This window comes from Mesocricetus auratus, unplaced genomic scaffold, assembly GCF_017639785.1.
Source record: "Mesocricetus auratus isolate SY011 unplaced genomic scaffold, BCM_Maur_2.0 Super-Scaffold_100018, whole genome shotgun sequence".
Classification (NCBI taxonomy): domain Eukaryota; kingdom Metazoa; phylum Chordata; class Mammalia; order Rodentia; family Cricetidae; genus Mesocricetus; species Mesocricetus auratus.
The window spans coordinates 12,926,713-12,947,091 of record NW_024429199.1 but is presented as its reverse complement, the minus strand read 5'-3'; the positions used below and the strand labels follow the sequence as shown (position 1 = coordinate 12,947,091).

The following is a 20,379-nucleotide window of genomic DNA, read 5'->3' as shown; positions in this document are numbered from 1 at the left end:
GAATCAAAAATTTTAGAAAACTATAATACAGTTTGCACATTATATGAGTGATCTTACCTCTTTATGCTCCTGAATGATACTTAAACATGTGACTACCTGGTAATATAATTACAGACTTAAAATTTCATATACCATATGGTTAGCATTACTTAAAAAGGCATTATGATCATAGGATGAGATTTTTTAAAATGTGCTCTTAATGACTGGAATTCAAAGTTCAGAAGTTGACATCATAATACATAGAAAGCAAAAATTCAGTAATGCGGTCTGGTGTCAAGCACTTGTGTCCCCAGTAATGACAAAATAGAGCCTGAACCTTCTTTGCCTCACAGAACACCTGTACTATCCATAAGGTGCCTGAGAAGTATCTAAGTTAAAATCATATTATCAGAGTGGACCCTAGTTCAGCGTGACTCGTAAGGGGAGATGTGGACCAGATATCTCCAGAGGGTGACCATACATGTTACAGGGAGAAGACTCTTGTGCATTTACACAGTGGAAGAGAAGGCTCTGAAGACACTAGCCCCACTAACACTGTTAGTAGAAGTCTGCTTCTCTAGAACAGTAAGAAATTGAATTGCTTTCCACTGCCTAGTTTCTGCTTCTTTGTTATGGAAAACCTAGCAAGCTAATACATGGTGGCCATAGGAAAGCAAATTCAGCATGCTAAAAGGTGGACTAAGAGGTAGAAAAGCACCTTTTAGGTTTAGAATAAAGGTTTTGAAGGACAAATGGAAAGAACAAAAAGAATGAGTATATCCGTATCCTTAATACCTATGTGAAGTTAAGATAAGCTACCATTTCTGCTCCCTTTTCCTCTTTTAACCCTGGTCATCCGAGGAGCTCAAATCTCTCAGATCCTTCCTATATCCAACCATGCTGTTCTCTGTGCGTGTGTGTCGTCTTCCCTTGGGCCGTGTCTGTGGTTTTTACACATTCCCTTTCTATAAGAATATTAGGCACACTGGGTCAGGGCTCACCCTGATACTCATTTGAACTTGACTTCCTTCATGATGACCTTACCCCCAAGAAAGGTCAAATTCTGAGGTGGTGCCTTTGCTGATTTTCTTTTTTTGAGGGGAGGTTGGGGTGGTTAATACGTAATAATAGTATGTCAATTAAAGCGGCAAAAAAGGAAGCCCTTTTCCAAAGCCTCATTTTTGAATTATTCTCTGTGTTAGCTCCCAGTTTATCTGTTCTTGATTCTGTTTGCTTTCCATTGTTCTCGGATTCAAGGAGAGTCCATTTGCATTTAAGGTTTTCCAATCTGTCATTTGCATAATTATACACCTGTGTTTACAGGTGGGATGGAAAAGAACTTCTCTGAACCCAGGTGTTCTCTTCCAATTTGTTAGCAGAGTACACTGGCATTTTGGGGTAAGATGAAGACAATATGTCAGACAAAGGCAATTAGCAGGAGCGGGAGCAGTGCAGACATCATCAGGTACTTAGCTCCTGAATCCAGAGACTATGAATTTTCTTACACAGGAATGTTTTTGGCCACTAGCTAAACAAGCAGAATTTTAAGGCCACTGGATAGAATGCTTTTTTAAAAAAAATATGAATTTCTTGTGGTACTGGTTACTACCTCTTAATAGGCAAGTGCGAAGTGCAGCTTTTTACTCCTTCCAAATAAACTTTTTCCTTTTTTTCTTTCCTTTAAGATTTGCCTACAGTGGATAACTCAGTGCTTTTGGAATTACTTAGATTGGACAGAAATATGCCATTATATTGCTACTTGTGTTGTCCTTGGTCCTGACTATCAAGTGTATGTCTGCATAGCTATTCTCAAACATCTGCAGCGAGACATTCTCCAGCACACCCAGACTCAAGATCTGCAAGTCTTTCTCAAAGTAAGTATGTCCATGTCTAAGAGGAAAAGTCGTTTAAAATTAATCACTAATTTGGGGCATTTTATTGTTGTCTTAGCCATTTTTTCCACTGCTGCAATAAGATGCCATAACCAAGACAACTTATAAAAGAAAGTATTTAATTTGGGTTCACATTTCTGGAGGGTTAGAGTCCATGATTGTCATGGCAGGGAGCATGGCAGCAGGCAGGCAGGCTTGGTGCTAGGGCAGTAGCTGAGAGCCTACATCTTTATCAACAAGCAGGAAGCAGAGAGAACTACTGGAAATGAATGATGACACACCTCCATCAACAAGGCCACACCCCCTAATCCTCCCCGAACATTTCTGCCAACTAGGGACCAGCCATCTAAATGTATGAGCCTATGCAAGTCATTCTCACTCAAACCGCCACAACTGTCAAATACTTATCTAGACTCTGACCACCAAATCAACTCTGAGTGGAAGATCTGATTGTTTTTATTTTTGAAGTGAGAAGAGTGAGGCATGGACTTAAGTCGCCTAAATTCTTTACAGTTAGAGTAGAGATGGATGCAAAGGGTTAGGTTAACCAGGGTATTGCTGCATCATATTTGATCAGTGAATCTTCAGTTTATTTTGTTAGTTCAAAAGGTTGGTACTTACAAAAAAAATTAGTGTTTCAGAATATTTTTCTAGCTTTTCCATTCTTATAAAATGTTTACATAAAATATTGTTCTTTAATAACACTCACAAGAGTAGAATATTTGATAGTATCTTTAAAAAATTGTTTACTTTCTGAATCACAGTGTAATATATTTAAAGGTTGGGAGATTAACAGGTACGAAAGGTAAATGCATTGCTATACGTAGTTCCTCTTGGAATTGCAAGAATCCAACTGTCTGTTTAATGCTGAAATCACAATTGAATTTGGCATTTTCCTGCTTTTCATCCTACCATTCATTTCACAGTCACAAAACACATTCACTTACCAAAATGTGAATGTATCTTCTACTAGGTGAAGGATTGCTTTTGTAAATTAGTTTTTTTCTTTGCTATTAGGTTTCCATTTAGTGTTATTTCTAAAATAAAGCCATTAATCACTTAAGATGGCCAGTCAATCATTTCCTGTTTAAAACATTTTGAATTCAGAATATCTTAAACTATGAACATTATTGTAATTATAATCTTAGGGTCATTATTAATGAAAATGCTTGACAGAGAAATGGTTGTACATATCTAGAAGGAACACTGAGCAGAAACCCAAATAATGAATGGTCTGAAGTGATCCAGTAAATAGGCCATTTAAACACAGGGATTAAGATGAACACAATTCGGGCTCACATGCTCAATTTGGGACATTTCTTCAGCTGTGGTGATCAGGTACTGGAATTTTAGGATATATTGTTTGTCTATACTCTTAACACCTGAATTTCCCTTAACACATAATTCTCTAAACTCCTTTGAGTTTAGTTGATTATATACATTTCTAAGACGTTTCTGTTCATCCTTTTTTTATGTTCTTATTAGCCTACTTTTTTAAAAAATTTAAATTAGAAACAAACTTGTTTTGAGTACTGGGGTTAAAGGCATATGCTGCAAGGCCTGGCTTGAAACAAGCTTGATTTAAATGTCCATCCGAGTTCCCTCTCCCTCTTCTCCTCCCCTGCCCCCCACTAACTCCCTATCCCATCCCCTTTCTTTCTGCTCCCCAGGGAGGGTGAGGCCTTCCATGGGGGATCTTCAGAGTCTGTCACATCAGTTTGGGCAGGGCCTAGGCCCTCTCCCGTGTGTCTAGGCTGAGAGAGCATCACTCTATGTACATCCTCTTCCATTTATATCTTAGCTTTCAAAGAACTGTGCTGTGGTCTACCTAGTATAGTGAAAGATTTTCAACCCTTTCTCAATAAGTGTTTGTTGCGAAAGTAAATATAAAAGGTGAGCAGACTAGCTTTATTTATATTGAGCAGCAACAATGTTTAATTTTTGAAATGTTTCCTGCTGTCACCCTCAGTGGAAGAATGTCTTTATGTCCTTGTCTGGTGAATGCTGGATCCTACTGCAGTGTCATATTTCCCTGCACAGTTGCAGTAGGGTAGCTGATCCGAACAGGGGAGAGCCCTTGGACCACAGACCGACAGCTGGGAGGCCAGCATGGGACTGATCCAGACCCCCTGAATGTGAGAGTCAGTGAGGAGGCCTGGACAACCTATGGGGTCCTGCGTAGTGGATCAGTGTTTATCCCTGGAATACTAACAGACATCATGTGTCCATAACACAAAGAGGGTTGCTCTCTCTGCCTGGACTCTTAGGGAAGTGCCTGGACCCTACCCTGAATGAAATGATAGACTCTAGATATCCCCTATGTGGAAGGAATTGGCAATAGGGTGGGAGGATGGGGGGGATGGCGGGGGGGGTGCGTGAGGAGGGGAGGGAGAGGGAACTGGGATTGACATGTAAAACAAGCTATTTAAAATTAAAAAAATCTTAAATAAAAAAAAGAAGAAAAAAGTGATGACCATTTTAAGGGTGTGCCAGATATCAATGTGTGCTGGGCACAGTGATATCAGGTTAACCTAAAGGATTTGAAATGTCGTCACAAAGGTTATCTTCTAATTCTGATTTAAGTTACTAGAATTTGAATTGAGTTGGTTAAATCCCAACTAAGAGCATGTTGGCAGGGGAAAGAAGCGGAACTAAAGCAACTTTAAAGTTTTATTTTGTGAATAAACCATATTTTATCTCTAAAAGATAATAAGGGAGCCAAGAAATGACTCAGTATGTAAAGGCACCCAAAATGCTAAGTTCAATCCCAGGAAACACAGATGGTATAAGGAGAGAACTGACTCTTAGCAATTGTCCTCTGACCTCTGCATAGGTGCTGTTGTACACATGCACCCAGAAACACACACACACACACACACACACACACACACACACACAGAGAGATGTAATTTAGTGAATAAAAGGATGATGATTCAACTGTGTAAAAATAAATAGAACAAGCATTTGACTGCTCAAAATGTAAGAGTTTCAGTTACTAAGGCACAAGTGAATTAGTGTTTAGAACCCTGAGAACCTCAGATATGTTTACTAATCCTTCAATTATTACCATCTATCCCAAGACCTCTAGAAAAGTAGATGACTCTTGAATGTTGAAAATATGTGCTTCTTTCCTCAACTTAAGTTTCTCATATTGATTGAAACTAAGAACATGGCATGACAAAGCCTTGCTAAATGAAACTGTGAAATATGTTCTATGGAGAAAATAATAGCCCATCCATATTCCTTAAAGATTAGGCTGAAAATTTTAAATCAGATCATTGAGAGTCAAGACTTCTTGCACATATCTAACAGCCCACTGGAGAGTTCTTAGTGATTCTAAGTCACTAAACTGAAAAAACAAGGAGGGGTGGCTCAGACCAGACAGTGGGGAGCACCACTAATTGTCAGTCCTAGTTCACTGTGGGAGCACTGGGGTTGGATGGTGAGTGCAGTTGAATGGAGTTGGATTTTCCAGTTCTCATTATATCACTAAGCTGTCAGAGTCAGTAAATGTCATGGATATGGACTGATAGAAGTCTGTTTTTGTTCTTGTTTTGATTTTAGCTTTTTATGTTATTTTATTTTGTTTTATAATTTATTTTTAATGAATTTTTATTTAAATTAAAAACAATCTTATTTTACATACCAATCCAAGTTCCCTCTCTTTCTTGTCTTCCCATCCCTCCTACCATCTCCCCATTCCTCCCTCCCTCTATCCATTCCTCAGGGAGAGTGAGGTCTCCAATGGGGGATCATCAAAGTCTGTCACATCATTTGGGGCAGGACCTAGGCCCTCCTCCATGTATCTAGGCTAAGAGAGTATCCCTCCATAGGGAATGGGCTCCCAAAGCCCATTTGTGTACTTTGGATAAAAACTGGTTCCACTACCAGCAGCCCCACAGACTTCCCAAGTCCCCCAACTGACACCCACATTCAGGGAGCCTGGTTCAGTCTTATGCAGGTTCCTAAGCTGTCAGAATGAAGTCTGTGAGCTCCCATTTGCTCATGTCAGCTGTTTCTGTGGGTTTCTACAGCATGGTCATGACCCCTTTGCTTATCACTCCTGTTTTTAAGACAGTGCATTACTCCTTAGTCCTGGCTAACTCAAACTGGCTATATAGACCAGGCTGGTCTTGAGCACTGGGATTAAAAGCATGCCACCACCATACCTGGCTTCTTGTTTTTCACAATATCCTTGTAGATAACAACAAAATGTGGGCTGGATAATAGAATAGTCAATTGTGTTATTGTCACACTTTAGTGGGACACCTTTTGAAGCTATGAGGAAGCACCCAAGCTTAGTTCTGAAACCCAGTGTTCCTTATATATTTATTTATTCATGTATTTATTAATTCATTATTAATTTTTATCTTTGAGAATGCTAGGGATTTCAAATATTTTTATCTGCAACAGCCACTGAAATTATGTGGCTTCTACAATTCCAGGGAGAAAAACATCTAACAAAATTAATGTTCTGAAATTTCTTAGCTAACTAGAAAATGTAGACCATTTTCTCTTTTCAGAAAATTTTGATTAGTGGACTTCTATATAATAAGAGTGTTTTAAAAAGCATATCTACACACATATATTTGTTAGAAGCCTTGTTTATAGGGTCCTGGGAGAAGATGAGTGTGCCAGGAATTGGCTGTACATGTTGTCCCACCTCACATGCTCATAGGCTAGAAAGAATTGTTAGCATTCATCTGTCCGTGCACCCTAGGGGCAAACTTCACCAAAATGCCAAGGCAAGGGGAAGACTGTCATCCATTGGAAATCAGGCTGTGAATACTCAGAATGCTTAATTGAAATTCCTCCACTGAATTCTGCATATTACAGAAAATTAATTTATAATTATGAGAAAAATCAGATTGATTTCAACCCAATCAGTAAATTGTTGAGAGGAATTTTTGTTGATGGCTGTTGCAGCTGCTGTTATTGGAACATAATGACAGAGTAAAAAATGGAGATTAGACAGAGAAAACCTGATTAAATACTAAGCTTTAAGAGACAAAAGTGTACATATTATTATCGGAGCTTATCCCAGAGAAGAAGTAAAGCGTGCCTCATCCAGCATCACCTGTGTTTTTAGATGTTGTCTGCATTGCCTTATGCCACTTGAAGACTTAGCTTTGCCCCTCCCTCATTGTGTTAGCGGGTGCTCATTGTTTAATCTTTTTATACTTCAGGTTCCTCATCTGTGCAGTTGGGGATGAGGCAGTAACTAGTGCATGGGTTATTGAGCAATTAAAAGAGACACCTCAAAAATACTTCTAGAACATTGATTGACATAGCAAGTACTCCAGAAATGTCCCGTGCTACCGTCTCGCCAGCAAGAATGACACGGCACACTTAGGATCCTTCTGCAGAACAGCTTTAATGCGTCTTGAGAGGGAGAGCATAAGCTTACAGAGTGGAGACCCCGGGAGCGAAAAGTCCAACCCTTATATAGCTCAGCAGTCCCCGCCTTGGATGTGTCATCTCCTGACTGGCTCCTGCTTGTCAGCCCATATGACCCCACGGGAGAGGCAGAGAGTAAGGGATGGAAAAGTAGCAGGCACGTGCGCACCAAGGTTGTTTACTCCAACTGACAACGAATGTCGGCGCCATCTTGTAACGGAGAATGTGGGGGCGGCTCCCCACACAGAAAGAATTACTAATGATTAGATTTCTATATCTCTACACCACCTGCTTGTCTGTTATTGAAACGATGTTTAAGGAAGATCTACCATAAAGAAGACAATACTTTTTGAAGTCTGTGGTAACCTTTAATCTACTTTTTGTCCCATGGATATTTTTTTACCTGTTTATTTTGAGTCATCTTAGCATATGACATCACAGTAATACTGCCTGAGGTGGATATGATCTTCCCATCTTGGTCAGAAACACTCTAAGGTTTCAACAAGTCAGAGCGATTCCCTCATTGACCCACCTAGAACGGACATCTCTCTTATCATGAGTTCAGATATCCAGGAAGCACATGCCCTATCCTAAACCTTTAATAGTGTTGTATTCTCTCCAGAACCACACACTGCCTCACCTACCTGGTCATAGGGATCGGGTTATATGCTTGCCAATATGTTTGGACCTGTCCACATAGACCTGTAAGAAATACACACAACACAGGCATGGGTGCTCAGATGATAGCGTTTTGCAGATTCTCTTGCCTCTGGCTCCCATGTGGTTGTAGGAGTACTAGGACTGTAGGTGTGGCACTATACCCACAGTTTATATGGGTTCCAGGGGTTGAACTTGGGTCACCAGATTTGTGTGGCAAGTGCCTTTGCCCACTGATCCATCTCCCTAGCCCCATGGTGTATATTTTTAATAATAAGTATTTATACCAAATAAAACACTTCTTGAGTGCTTTTTATGAGATTTGACACTAATGCAAATCATTTAAGTAGTCTTTGCTAAATTTTACAGTTTTAGTAAATTACCTCTCTTCCATTTTAACCCACCCAAGATTTTTTTCTCTATAAATTAATTTTTGAAAAGTTACCATAATCTTGCAAACACATTAATAGTCAGATGTTTGGGACTGAATAGACTCAGTCATAAAATCATAAAACCAGGAGGGTGGCCATGTCAGCACACTGATCTTTCTATACCTTGTGTCTACTTAACTAAAGCAAAATATTAAGCGTAATGGACTTTTGGGTGCTGAAAAACATTTTTGACACATAAGTCTCTAGTATCTTTGAAAACCATAACCCATACATTTTTAGAAATGGAGACATAACTTGCCTTTTCTCATAGGCTTATCCCAGATGATTTGTAAGAAAAGCCAGTGATGTCTGAGTATCCGTGGTGGGTAGTAACTTATATTCCTGACAAGGAGTTAAGGAGCAAAAGCTGAAGTCAATAATCCTTGATGTATCACCCTCACTTTTCCCTGTCTGTGTCTGATGTGTGCTCAGAAGAGGGTATCCCGGCCTTTATAAAGACTGTCTGTTGATGTTGTTATAGCCACCATTAACACTTTAAGTGTTTGCTGAATGCAAGGCCATGGACAAAGGATTGTAGAGGCATTGTCTACTCACTCTGACTTATTCCAGTACTTATTGTGTAACAGCTGTATCCCAAGCACTGTTGTAGTGGCATGATAGAATGTCCGTGCCCCACATGGTCCTTAAGTTCTGCTGAGAGAAACAGTACAAATAGATAATATTTCTGACATTATATGTCTGACTGAAAGACACCGTGACATGGTGAGGGAGCCAGAGAAATTGTTTGGGCCACTCAAAAGGATAAGAATGGCAATGAACGCTTTAAAAGAAATGCATTATAAACATCTCTGGGGGAAAAGCCTTCATAAAAGCATAGAGAGGCAGCTGCAAAGCTCAGAGGCAAGAATCCCCATAGAGCTGGTTCTCAATCTTCCTAATGCAGTTCCTCATGCAATGGTGACCCCCGTCCTTTAAATTATTTTTGTTGACACTTATAAATGTAATTTTGCTACTGTTATAAATCCTAATGTAAATATCTGATATGCAGGATATCTGATAGGTAACCCATGAAAGGGTCATTCAACCCCAAAGGGGTTGTGACCCTCAGGTTGAAACACCACTGCCCTACAGCATCAGGAGAAGTATTGTGGACAGAAGAGGTTGAGCATATAAGGGTGGGAAGAGATGGGACAGAGACCATAGAAGTGTCTGTGGTAAGACTTCAAATTTTAGAATATGTAGTCCACAGAACAGCCCCAGTATTGTGGTCCCCATTGACACATGAAAAATCAAAATTTACAGTCAGTAAGCTTACCTAAGTTCATAAGCTAAGAATTAGTGTGGAGAGGTTTGAGCCTTTCTTGGCTGAATCAAAATCCTATTAACTAAAATTGTCCCTGGTTAACTAATATAGTTACCTTTTAAATAATATTCTAAATTCCCTGGACCCTGATCAAATGTTCTCCAAAAAAAAAAAAAAAAACCCTTAGAATTTAACATTTCTATCTAAAGGAAAGAAGGAAGCTGTGTTTGCGTCGTATCATGGAATAACACACACAGCTCTGTGGTTAGGAATGTGAAATTCTAATGCTAAAACCCATAGTTAATGAGAAAAGTAATCATTGAAAGCAAGCTGAATAGCAACTAGACATAATACAAAATGTAGCATTCTCTCAGTGAACATTGTAACCCAATTTAAATTATTGCAGTATTAAAGTGTTTTCTTGAGCAACTATTTCACTATTGTTACAAAAAATGTTAAAACTGTTTAAAAAAAAACTATACACATGCTTCCATATTCATAGACAGGGAGATTGAAACAGACTTAGATATGCAAATGAGACTATAGTGAAACCATACTCTGAGGAAATGGCTAGTTACAACTTGAATGATAGCCTAACAATCTAAATGGTCATAATCACAAGTAAGACTATCTATCCCCTGAGGAGAGGGTTAGAGAATGTCTAGGATGAGATGAAAAATATTCTACTTGAAAGATTAAAAGTGAAGCTTGGGTAATTTAAATTTTTTTATTCAGAAATAAAATTGCCTGCCAAAATTTTAAAGTGAACAATACCATTTACAATTGAATTTAAAATGTATAGTTATGTCTTTTCCTTATAACATGCAACCTCAGTACCCTTTTATACTAGTGTTATGATATCTCTTCAGTGTAGGTACAAGAATATTTAACCTTAATATCTAAAAGAGGAACCAGTTTTTGAAAATACTATATTTTTAAAAGAAATATATTTAAGCCAAGTATTAACTGTGACTTCCCTATGTACTTTTATGTTTAAGTGAAAGTAGAACAATAATTAAAAGATGTTAAATAGATTTTGATGATTTTTTGGCGAGGAAAGTATAATTAGACCTATTGTTCAAGTTCTGCTATGTCTCATTGTAATTTGCATTTAATGAATAATAAGCTTTTCTTTGAAAATCGTGAATGCATGCATCCTGAAGCAGCTCTCACAGCACTGGAATTTCTCTGTTAGGAAAGATGTTACTATAATTACCTTCCAGCTTAGGGATACTTTTAGAGTGGAAATGATCAAAGCCAAGTCACATATAAATTTAAAGAAAAAGGATAAGTTCTTAAGAGTTCTATAATTGCAACAATAACTATTTACAGTGAATTGGTGTCCGGTAAGTCTGGTTTCACTTTGTTCCTTTCCCCCCTTGTAAACAAATATTTTAGATAGACAGAAACTTATGAAGACCCAATATTTTACCATTAATCAAGTGAACACCTATTTGTTTTGTTTTCTTTGTTGAGACAGGGCTTCTTTATGTTCCCCAGGTGGCACGGAATCTACTATCCTTTACCACAGTCTATAAAGGACAAGGATTACAAGTGGGTGCAACAGCCGGGCGGTGGTGGCACACGCCTTTAATCCCAGCACTCGGGAGGCAGAGGCAGAGGCAGGCGGATCTCTGTGAGTTCGAGGCCGGGCTGGACCGACAGCCTCCAAAACAATACAGAGAAACCCTGTCTCGTAAAACCAAAAAACAAAAAACAAAAAATAAAAACAAAAGTGAACCCATGTGAACATTTTCTCTTGGGTTCAGTTATGTGCTGAATAGTTTTATGTCAGTTTAGCACTAGGTAGAGTCATAAGAGGAAGGAGCATCAGTTGAGAAAATGCCAGATGCAAGGCATTTTCTTCTTTTTTTTTTGAGACAGGGTTTCTCTGTATTGTTTTGGAGGCTGTCCTGGAACTCACTCTGTAGAGCAAGCCATGTGAAGCAAGTCAATAAACAGCTCTCCTCCATAGCCTCTGTATCAGCTCCTACCTCTGGTATCAGCTCCTACCTCTGCTCTGTTTGAGTTCCTGTCCTGATTGTCTTCACTTAGGAGAAGAATAAGCCAAATAAACACTTTCTTCCTCAGGTTGCTTTGGTTGTGGTATTTCATTGCAGCATACTATCTCTAAGAGAAGCTTCATGTTTATTAATGGGAGGACATGGTTTACCTTGGCTATTAACAGTCTAGGATGCAATCCTTACCTCAGTCACTGTTGTGTCTTGTGTGAACAGCCAAGAACTTACCATGTGCTAATAGAACATAAGAGTGAACGGGGAGAGAGTGGATGACAGAGTCTTTTCCCTTAAAGTGAAAAGCGGAAGTCGTGTGGGAGTTTGTGTGGATGGGATAATGGTGGATGCCATCAGTACACACCATTTAGCTTCTTCAGCATCTGTCAACCTTAGCGATCAGTAATATACTTTAGGTTGCATCTTTCCTTCAAATTTTGTGGACTTTAACTGACACATGGCACACTAACAGTAAAGTTCTACATAACTATTTGCATGATATGAATTATTACTCATAAATGAGTATATATGAGGTTATATATTATATCTATGAGTACGTGTAAAGCTTTAAAAATCATCGTTTATGTGAAAATTTGCATGTCATTTTAGCTACCTCACGTTGATACCTCTCTTTTGTCACTACTAACAAACTAGCATGTAATATGCATGGCCTTTCATTCCTTTGGATTGCTGTCGTGTTTGTTACTCTTTTTTTTTCTTTTTCTTTTTTTTTTTTTTTGGTTTTACGAGACAGGGTTTCTCTGTATTGTTTCGGAGGTTATCGGTCCAGCCCGGCCTTGAACACACAGAGATCCGCCTGCCTCTGCCTCCCGAGTGCTGGGATTAAAGGCGTGCGCCACCACCACCCGGCCTTGTTACTCATTTTTTAACTTTAAACTATAAACTTGTAAAAGGCATGAATTGTCCAAAATTTTAAGTCCTCCAAAGCTATTGTAGTTGTGTTGAGTTGAGAACAACTATTCTGAAGATTTTTAAGAAACCTTCCAGGTAGATACTACGTTAGATGATATTTGAGAGTGCTGAAAAGCATAGTCAACTGCTTCCCCTAAAGGCATTAAAATAATGGATAGATATTCGTGCATTTATTCTTGACTGTCTCATTTGGGACATTAACCATTAAAGAAAAAAATGACTGTTCGTGTGCCTAGTGCCAGCATTGTGAACCACAGGCTGATGGAGGTCTTTGTGAGCAGCATCCTTAGGTAGATAGAATTCAGGGACTTTACTAGTTGCCTATTTAAACTATTTAACTGGATGTAAAATTTTAGGAAGAGTTTCTACTGCTAGCTGTAAAGCATTCTTGTTTTTTAAAATCACCTTGCTCCACAAGGTCATGATTCATTGCTGACAGATACAGACACAGCTCCCCAAATGAAAAGCAATTCCACATTTACTAGCCATGTACACTGCTCCAGCATCCAGAGCTGAAAACAAATGATACTTCAGTTACTTAAACATTATTCACTGGGAGTTGTGCATCTTTCTGTAAGTAAATGAACCTCCCTTCATATTTCCCGGGCAGGAAGAAGCACTGCGTGGGTTTCGAGTGAGCAGCTACTTTGAATACATGGAGACCTTGGAGCAAAACTACCGACCAGTGCTGCTAAGAGACATGCGCAGCATCAGAGTGCAGAGCACATAGACCACGAGAGGTGCTCCAACTTAATGTTTTATTCATTTTTAAGGTAGACAGGGCGACTTGATTGTGTTCTGTCTACATCGATAACATGTGCTTTTTGTGTCCATGCATTGTAAATCAGTACTGAGAGGTTTTGAGCAGAATATATTCGTGTTGCTGTTGGCGCAGTTCGTGCAATGAAGTGAGTTCATGTTTGCAAGTTCCGTGTTCTTTACATTTTCAGGAGCAGTCCTAGATTTTAGTTTTTATTTATGTTTGACTTACGAAAGGATCAAAGACCTCAATGTAAAACCTAAGAATCTGAAACTACTAGCAGAAAACATTTGATCTGCAATAGGTAAGCAGAGACAAATTGCACCACATACTTGTAAAGTAAAAGAAAAGGAAGACAGGATACAAATCGGGGAAAATAGTCCCAATTATTCACATGATAAGGGGCTAATATTTAGAATACATGTTGAACCAAATAAACTACGAAATAATAAAAGAACAAAAAGACTTTGGTCAACAAAGGGGCAAGGAAGTGAGCAGACATGAAAACTGAGAATGGATCAATAAAAACTCACTGCCTTTATCCATCAGGAAAATGTCCATCCAGACAACTTTATGTCAGGTTACCTAGGTTAACTTAGCCATACAATGTACCTAATATAAATAAATAAATGTATGTCAGATTACCATGGAGATCCCGGCACATCTATGTTTATCATGCACTATCCAAAATAAGCAGGTTATGGAATCAGTCAAGGTAGTCATAGTATATGTGCACAACAGTTTTACTCATCCATAAAGAGTGAAATTAAGCATTTGCAGGACTTTGGGATTGGAGAGTATGTTAGGTGATAAAAGCCAGACCCTAAAGACAGGCATCACATGTTTTGTCTCCTCTGTGGAAGCTGGGGGGTAGGGCATGAAAATAAGAGGATGTGCAGGGTGAAAGGCGTGGGGATTATAAGAAACTAGTGTCAGGATGAGGAGCCGCCGACATGGCTCAGTGACGAAAAACTCTAAGCCTGACACCTGATTTCAACCCCTCATACCCACATTGTGAAAGAACAGAACTGACTCTCAGGAGCTAGGCTCTGACCTCCACGTGCACACTGTAGATGCGCCAGGAACTGTAAAATATGCCAAAAATAGGAAAAGAAATGCATGTGAGACAAATAGAGTCAAAGTGTATCACATGTCTGTTGGGAGAGTCAGAGTGGCACAGAGTGAAATGTCCCAACCTACATCATCTCTACTGTGGGGTAATATTCTTTCTACTAATCTTAGGGGAAAAAAAGCAATTTTGTTTACGAAGGAGGGAGGGAGGAAGGAAGGAAGGAAAGAAGGAAGGATGGACAAAAGGTTCATGTACTGTAAAGAGTCCATAGAGATGGGCAAAAGCCTATTTTCTTCCTTTTTATTACTACACATATGGAAAAACACAGACAACAGTGCAGTTGCTTATTTCCCCTGTGGAGGCACAAAGGACATTGTTCTACCAGGACATTGTTCTCAGACACAATTGTCTTTCTAGGAGGCGCTTGTTATACTGATATTAATTTCTAGCTTTTCCTTGGAAATACAGCGTTCACATGGCACATTTAGAAGACAGATCGTCTCCCTCATGCTGATAAGCATTTTGCTATTATTTCTTGGTGATAGATTTGATTTGTACTGAACTTGAAAACATTAAGAATAGATTTCTAAGTTGAAATGATTCACACTACATTTTATTTAAACAGAAGTCTCTGTGCACGTAGGATTAAGATGTGAGGATCTGGTTTTTTTTTATGACTGTCCATTTACTGTTTGAAAGCCAGTGCTCAAGTATTTTACTAGTTTACCAATTTCAGTTTTTTAAAAAATCACATAGGTTATAGTGTGTTTTTTGCTTACATGACCATACATTTTAAACTAATACTACTATTTTCTATTTTCTACCAAAACCAGTCATGCACGAATTTATTTTCATCAGCATTTGAGGCAACAGGTGCTGTACAGTTTTTAATCTAGGGACATTTAGACCTTTAAAATATGCTTCTTCCCAAACCAGGTTTTGTACCATCCATGCCAACAGTAGCTTTCCAGTAATGGTGTTGTTAAAGGGCATTGTAAATTGGAGGCAGGTAAATTGAGCAAGTTAATTAGAAACATTGCACATTTGGCTCCCGCCGAGTGAGTGAGGAGAGTAGAAGATGACCCCAAGGCGTGCTTTGTCTGCTGAAGGCCTGTGTGGAGCCAGCACGCAAGCTGAAGGTTCCAGCTGCTGTGTGTTCCTGGGTGATGCTCTGACGGTTGAGAGGCTGGAACCCCTTTTCATGGGAAAGCTCTTGCATTGCAGATAGAAATCATTACATCATTGGCGATGGATAACTTATTGGAAATTTAGGTAATATCTAAATTATGACAGTTACATTTGGCAAACAGTGATGTCATCTGGAACCAGGTGGTTTTGATTTTTCTTTGACAAAGTAGAAACAGAAGGTTGTCCACACCTGTGATCCCTTGTTTCTCAAGAAACAAGATGCAGACTGTCAATGCAACTTTCAGACCAACTAGACCCACGTTCTGAAATCCTACCTCAAAAACTTAAGATAAATAAATAAAATAAGTAAGTTTAAAAAATGATAAGGTTGGGCAAGATGTCTCAACAGATAAAGGTGCTTGAGGTCAAACCTAATAGCCCAAGTTAGATCCCCACGACCTACATGGTAGCAGAAGAGCACCAACTCCCACGAGTTACCCCCTGCCCTCCACACCTGTCCCCACCAAAACAATGTAATTAAAAAAAATAAAAAACAAGAAACCAAAAAAAAAAAACAATACAAGATTAAGATTAAGTAAGACATGTCTTAGAATGACTTACATTAGTTTCATGGAAGAAAACATAAGATATATTTTGTGTGGCTACCCTTGTGATTCATGCTTCTCTTTATTTTAAGAATAATAGCCTGAATGAATACTATCTTGCATCCACTGTGTAAGTAAGTGTGAGCTCTTGGGACAGACTTTGTCTCTTATTTGTGAAGAACCAACTCATATATTTTGCAGTATTTAATTATAAATAAAATTTTATGATATAAACTATCTTGTAAGGACTTTATTAGTATGTAAATCTTTGACCATCTGTTTCCAAATTTTTATGTTTAGTACATAGACACATAATAGCTCAGTGATTAAATGCTTTGCAGTGTACACAAGGCTATGGGCTCCATCTCCAGAACTTCAAAACACAACATTTGTAGTTAGGAGTCTTGTGATACGTATCTAAATTATCTGTCAAGGTATTACACAGTAACTCTCAAGGAAGTATTTACACTTCATTAGAATAGTCTAAGTGAGTCATCCTGAGTCATACCCATTCTCTGTTTCCCAGGTGTTAAAGAAGTCTGTTTTATTTTTTGTTGACATAGGCAGCTTAAGCACTGCACATGAATATATGTGACAATAAAAAAGCCCAAGATAGGGGAGAAATAGATTAGCAATTAAGAGAACTTGGTCTTGTAGAGGACCCAGGTTCATTTCCAAGTACCCATCTGGTATCTTGTAACCATCTATAACTCCAGTTCTATAGGATCCGAACATTCTGACCACCACAGGCAGAAGGCATACACACAGTGCTCATACATACATACATGTACACAAAACACACATACATAATAAAAATTTGAAAATAAGTCTAAAAGTTTTAATTTGTAAAACAAGTGAGTTATGACACTACTAAGAGTTTAACATCTTCATGAGATAAATTAATTTTAGACCATGGAAATATAAAAATGACAAGAGCATTTCTCCCCTCTGGACTTAGAAGAAGGTTTGATGAAGTAATAAGAGATACAGCATGATTGGCTTGGGTTTCATAGAATAGATTTTGAAACTGCTCTTTCCAGGATTACTACTCTAAAAGAAAACAGGTAGTAGTTATCACAGACATGGTCTCAATCATAGTTATTTTAATTTCATTCTTTTTTTTTTTTTTTTTTTTTGGTTTTTCGAGACAGGGTTTCTCTGTGGCTTTGGAGGCTGTCCTGGAACTAGCTCTTGTAGACCAGGCTGGCCTCGAACTCACAGAGATCTGCCTGCCTCTGCCTCCCAAGTGCTGGGATTAAAGGCGTGCACCACCAACGCCCGGCTTAATTTCATTCTATTTTTATAGTAGGAGAAGTACATTCATGTTGAGGTAAGGGTCATGAAGTGGAGAAAGGACTTAATGATTTTGGCCCAGGATGAACTAAAATGAGTCCTGTGTTTAGGCACAAGAGAATGCCATGAGTCTTAGGGCACGTATGGAGTGCTGGCATCTGCTGAGAGCTGGACATTTTATTCCAAATAGCATAAGCCAGTAAGCAAACACAGTAGTGGGCATTTTCAGAAGCTGTTGTTCTCACAGTCATAGAGGAAACAATTTGGGGTGGAAAATACCATACAGGATTGTTAGATGATGAACGTATGTGATATGAATGTTAAGGACAGTAAGTGAACTGGGGAAAATAGCATAATTAGGAATCCATGGCTGAAAGATGAGTTAGCAAAACTGTGTGTCCCCCTCCCCTTTTCTGTGTAGGAGTGTGCCAGGAATAGGTAGTAATCAGGATTAAATGAAGAAGGGAGTGGGTGAAGATGGGGAAGGGGGGATTTAATTCTTCCCATTCTGTTTTTCTACTTTCTCCCTTTAAAACACTGCATTTTATTTCCCCTTCCTTGAATGATCCCCTCTTCCCTATGGCCCTTTCCTAGTTGCCTAAGCTGTGTGGGTATTCCAAATAAAATGCTCTCACTAAAACTTAAGAGAAATCTAACATTTACATGTGAGAAGACATGTCATTTCTGTCTTTCTGGAGCCTGGTTACCTCATTCAGCATAATCATGTCTAGGTTCACTCATTTACTTGAAAATATTATGATTTTTCGTTTCTCTACCACCCTAATACTATTTCATTATATAACTGTACCAAATTTAATTAATGATTCATCAGTTGATGGCCATCTCTGTTTTTCCATTTCCTGACTATTATGAATAAAGCAACAATGAACAGGGAAAAGCCAATATCCCTGTGGTAAGGCATAGAGACCTTAGGTATATGCCCAAAAGTGGCATAGATAGATCTCTCAGTAGATACATGTTCAGCTTTTTAAGGAAGCTTCTACTGATTTTCATAGTGGCTGTACCAGTGTGTATTCCCATGAGCAGTGCAAACTTACTCCCTTTCCCCACATACTCAGCAGCATTGGCTTGTTGTTATTTTATTTGTTTTCCCTATAGATCATTCTGACTAGGAAAATATGAACTATTGCAAAAGACATTCTCTAATGAAAGTTCTAATGAAAGTTCAGTATCAAGAAAATAGATGGTCAAAGCATTTCTAGTAAAAGCCTTTTTGATCAGCTTATATAGAGCTTCTACTACCACACAGAAATAAGACAACCGTGTGTGCACATATATACATATCCATTCTAAGCAGTGGAAATACATACATAAATGTGTTGTACACATTTTTCAGTGCTAGAAATGGAATCCACTTCTGCTAGATAAGCTCTCTGCCACTGAACTATATCTCCATCCGGATATAAAATACGTTTGAACAGACACATTACCAAAAATACATATTTAAGTAACACTCAAATATTCATGATCATTAATTTAATGGAACTGTTCCTGAGATCCAAGAGACAAGCACTGCATAGTCCCTGAAGTTTCTACAACAAAATGCATAACATGAATGTCAACAAAAAATGACTTGCAAGGTTTATGAACCTTGTGTGGCAACTGGAACTCTGGAACTCAGATTTTTTGTTGTTGTTGTTGTTGGGAAGCTGCAATAACTGGAAATTATCCTTTGAAATGTTGTTGTCTTTAATGAAGTTAAACATGTATCTAATGATGCGATAGGTCATATCCCCTCCAGGTGTTCCCCAAAAGAAATGCAAACACGTACACATCAGCAGCAGTGTTACTCATATAGTTACAAGATGGAAATTACCCCAGATTTCTTTCACATAATGAATGGATAAATGGTCATTTGAATTTTAACTCAGGATATGGATGACATTATTTGGTTTCCACACAATTCAAGAAGAAAGCTAGCTCCATTATGGTGAATAAAGAAAGACAGGCCAGAAGAAAACATGCCATGTGATCCCACTCATGAACTCTAGAGGAGATCTGGAGTGACTGGATGGATGCTAGTGGCTTTCAAGGACTGGGGTGGAAGATTAAGAGCGGGAACAGGCTATATGGAAACTTGCGGGGGTCCTTTATCATAAAGACTTTAGCATACTCTACGTGTTTTTAAAGAAACTGAAATGTATACATAAAACAAGTAAACTTCACCTTAATAAAGTTGACTATATCAAAATAACATACTATAAAGAGAATCTGACAAAAATGTCACATGATGGAATCTCAACATTATCGCTTTAGTTGAGGGTTTCCATGGACACATCAGATTCCTTCCAGTTTACTCCACTTTTGTCAGCACTTGTCTGCATTGAAAAGTGATTTAATCAATTGCTTCTTATGAAGATGGTTCTTGGAGCTAGAGAGACAACACTTATTACTCCTGCAAAGGGCCTGGATTTGGTTCCTAGCATACACTTCACTTCAGGCAGCTGGAAACTGTAATTCCAGTTCCAAGGGCTCTGACACCCTCTTCTGTTCTCCACAGGTACTTGTGCACACATTATGCACTTACACACACACACACACACACACACACACACACACACACACACACACACAAAGGAGTTTTCCCCTCTCTTTTAAATGAGAACGAATGTAGGACTTTAACTCCTTGCTTTTCATCTGAATATATTAATGTCTGTGGATTTTTAAATGATGTGTTCTTGAGATTAGAATCAGTTAATCATGATATTTTATTAGTTTCAGGTATTGCCAGGACTGATATGTTAAATTAGAATAATTTTCTATGTGCATGAGGAATATTTATCTGTAGTTTTGTGGTTTGGATATTTGAGTAATATGTAGGGCAGTGTTCCAGTCTCCTTTTTTTCTAAGAGCTTGTATAGAAGTAATATGATTTTCCCTAGATGATTAATAGAATTCTTCATAGAAGCCTATAATTTTTATTATAAGTTTT

At 38.4% G+C, this 20,379-nt stretch overlaps 1 protein-coding gene across 1 annotated transcript in view; it reads left to right on the top strand.

Moving 5' to 3' along the window:
• Window positions 1-16,367, top strand: part of Tbc1d32 (TBC1 domain family member 32) — a 202,417-nt gene extending 186,050 nt beyond the window's left edge. The window contains exons 32-33 of the mRNA XM_005073305.4: window positions 1,665-1,853; window positions 13,179-16,367. Of these exons, the coding sequence (XP_005073362.1) occupies window positions 1,665-1,853; window positions 13,179-13,298 (309 nt within the window). The 3' untranslated portion in view covers window positions 13,299-16,367. The remainder of the gene's footprint in view (window positions 1-1,664; window positions 1,854-13,178) is intronic.
• The last annotated feature ends 4,012 nt before the right edge of the window (window positions 16,368-20,379 follow it).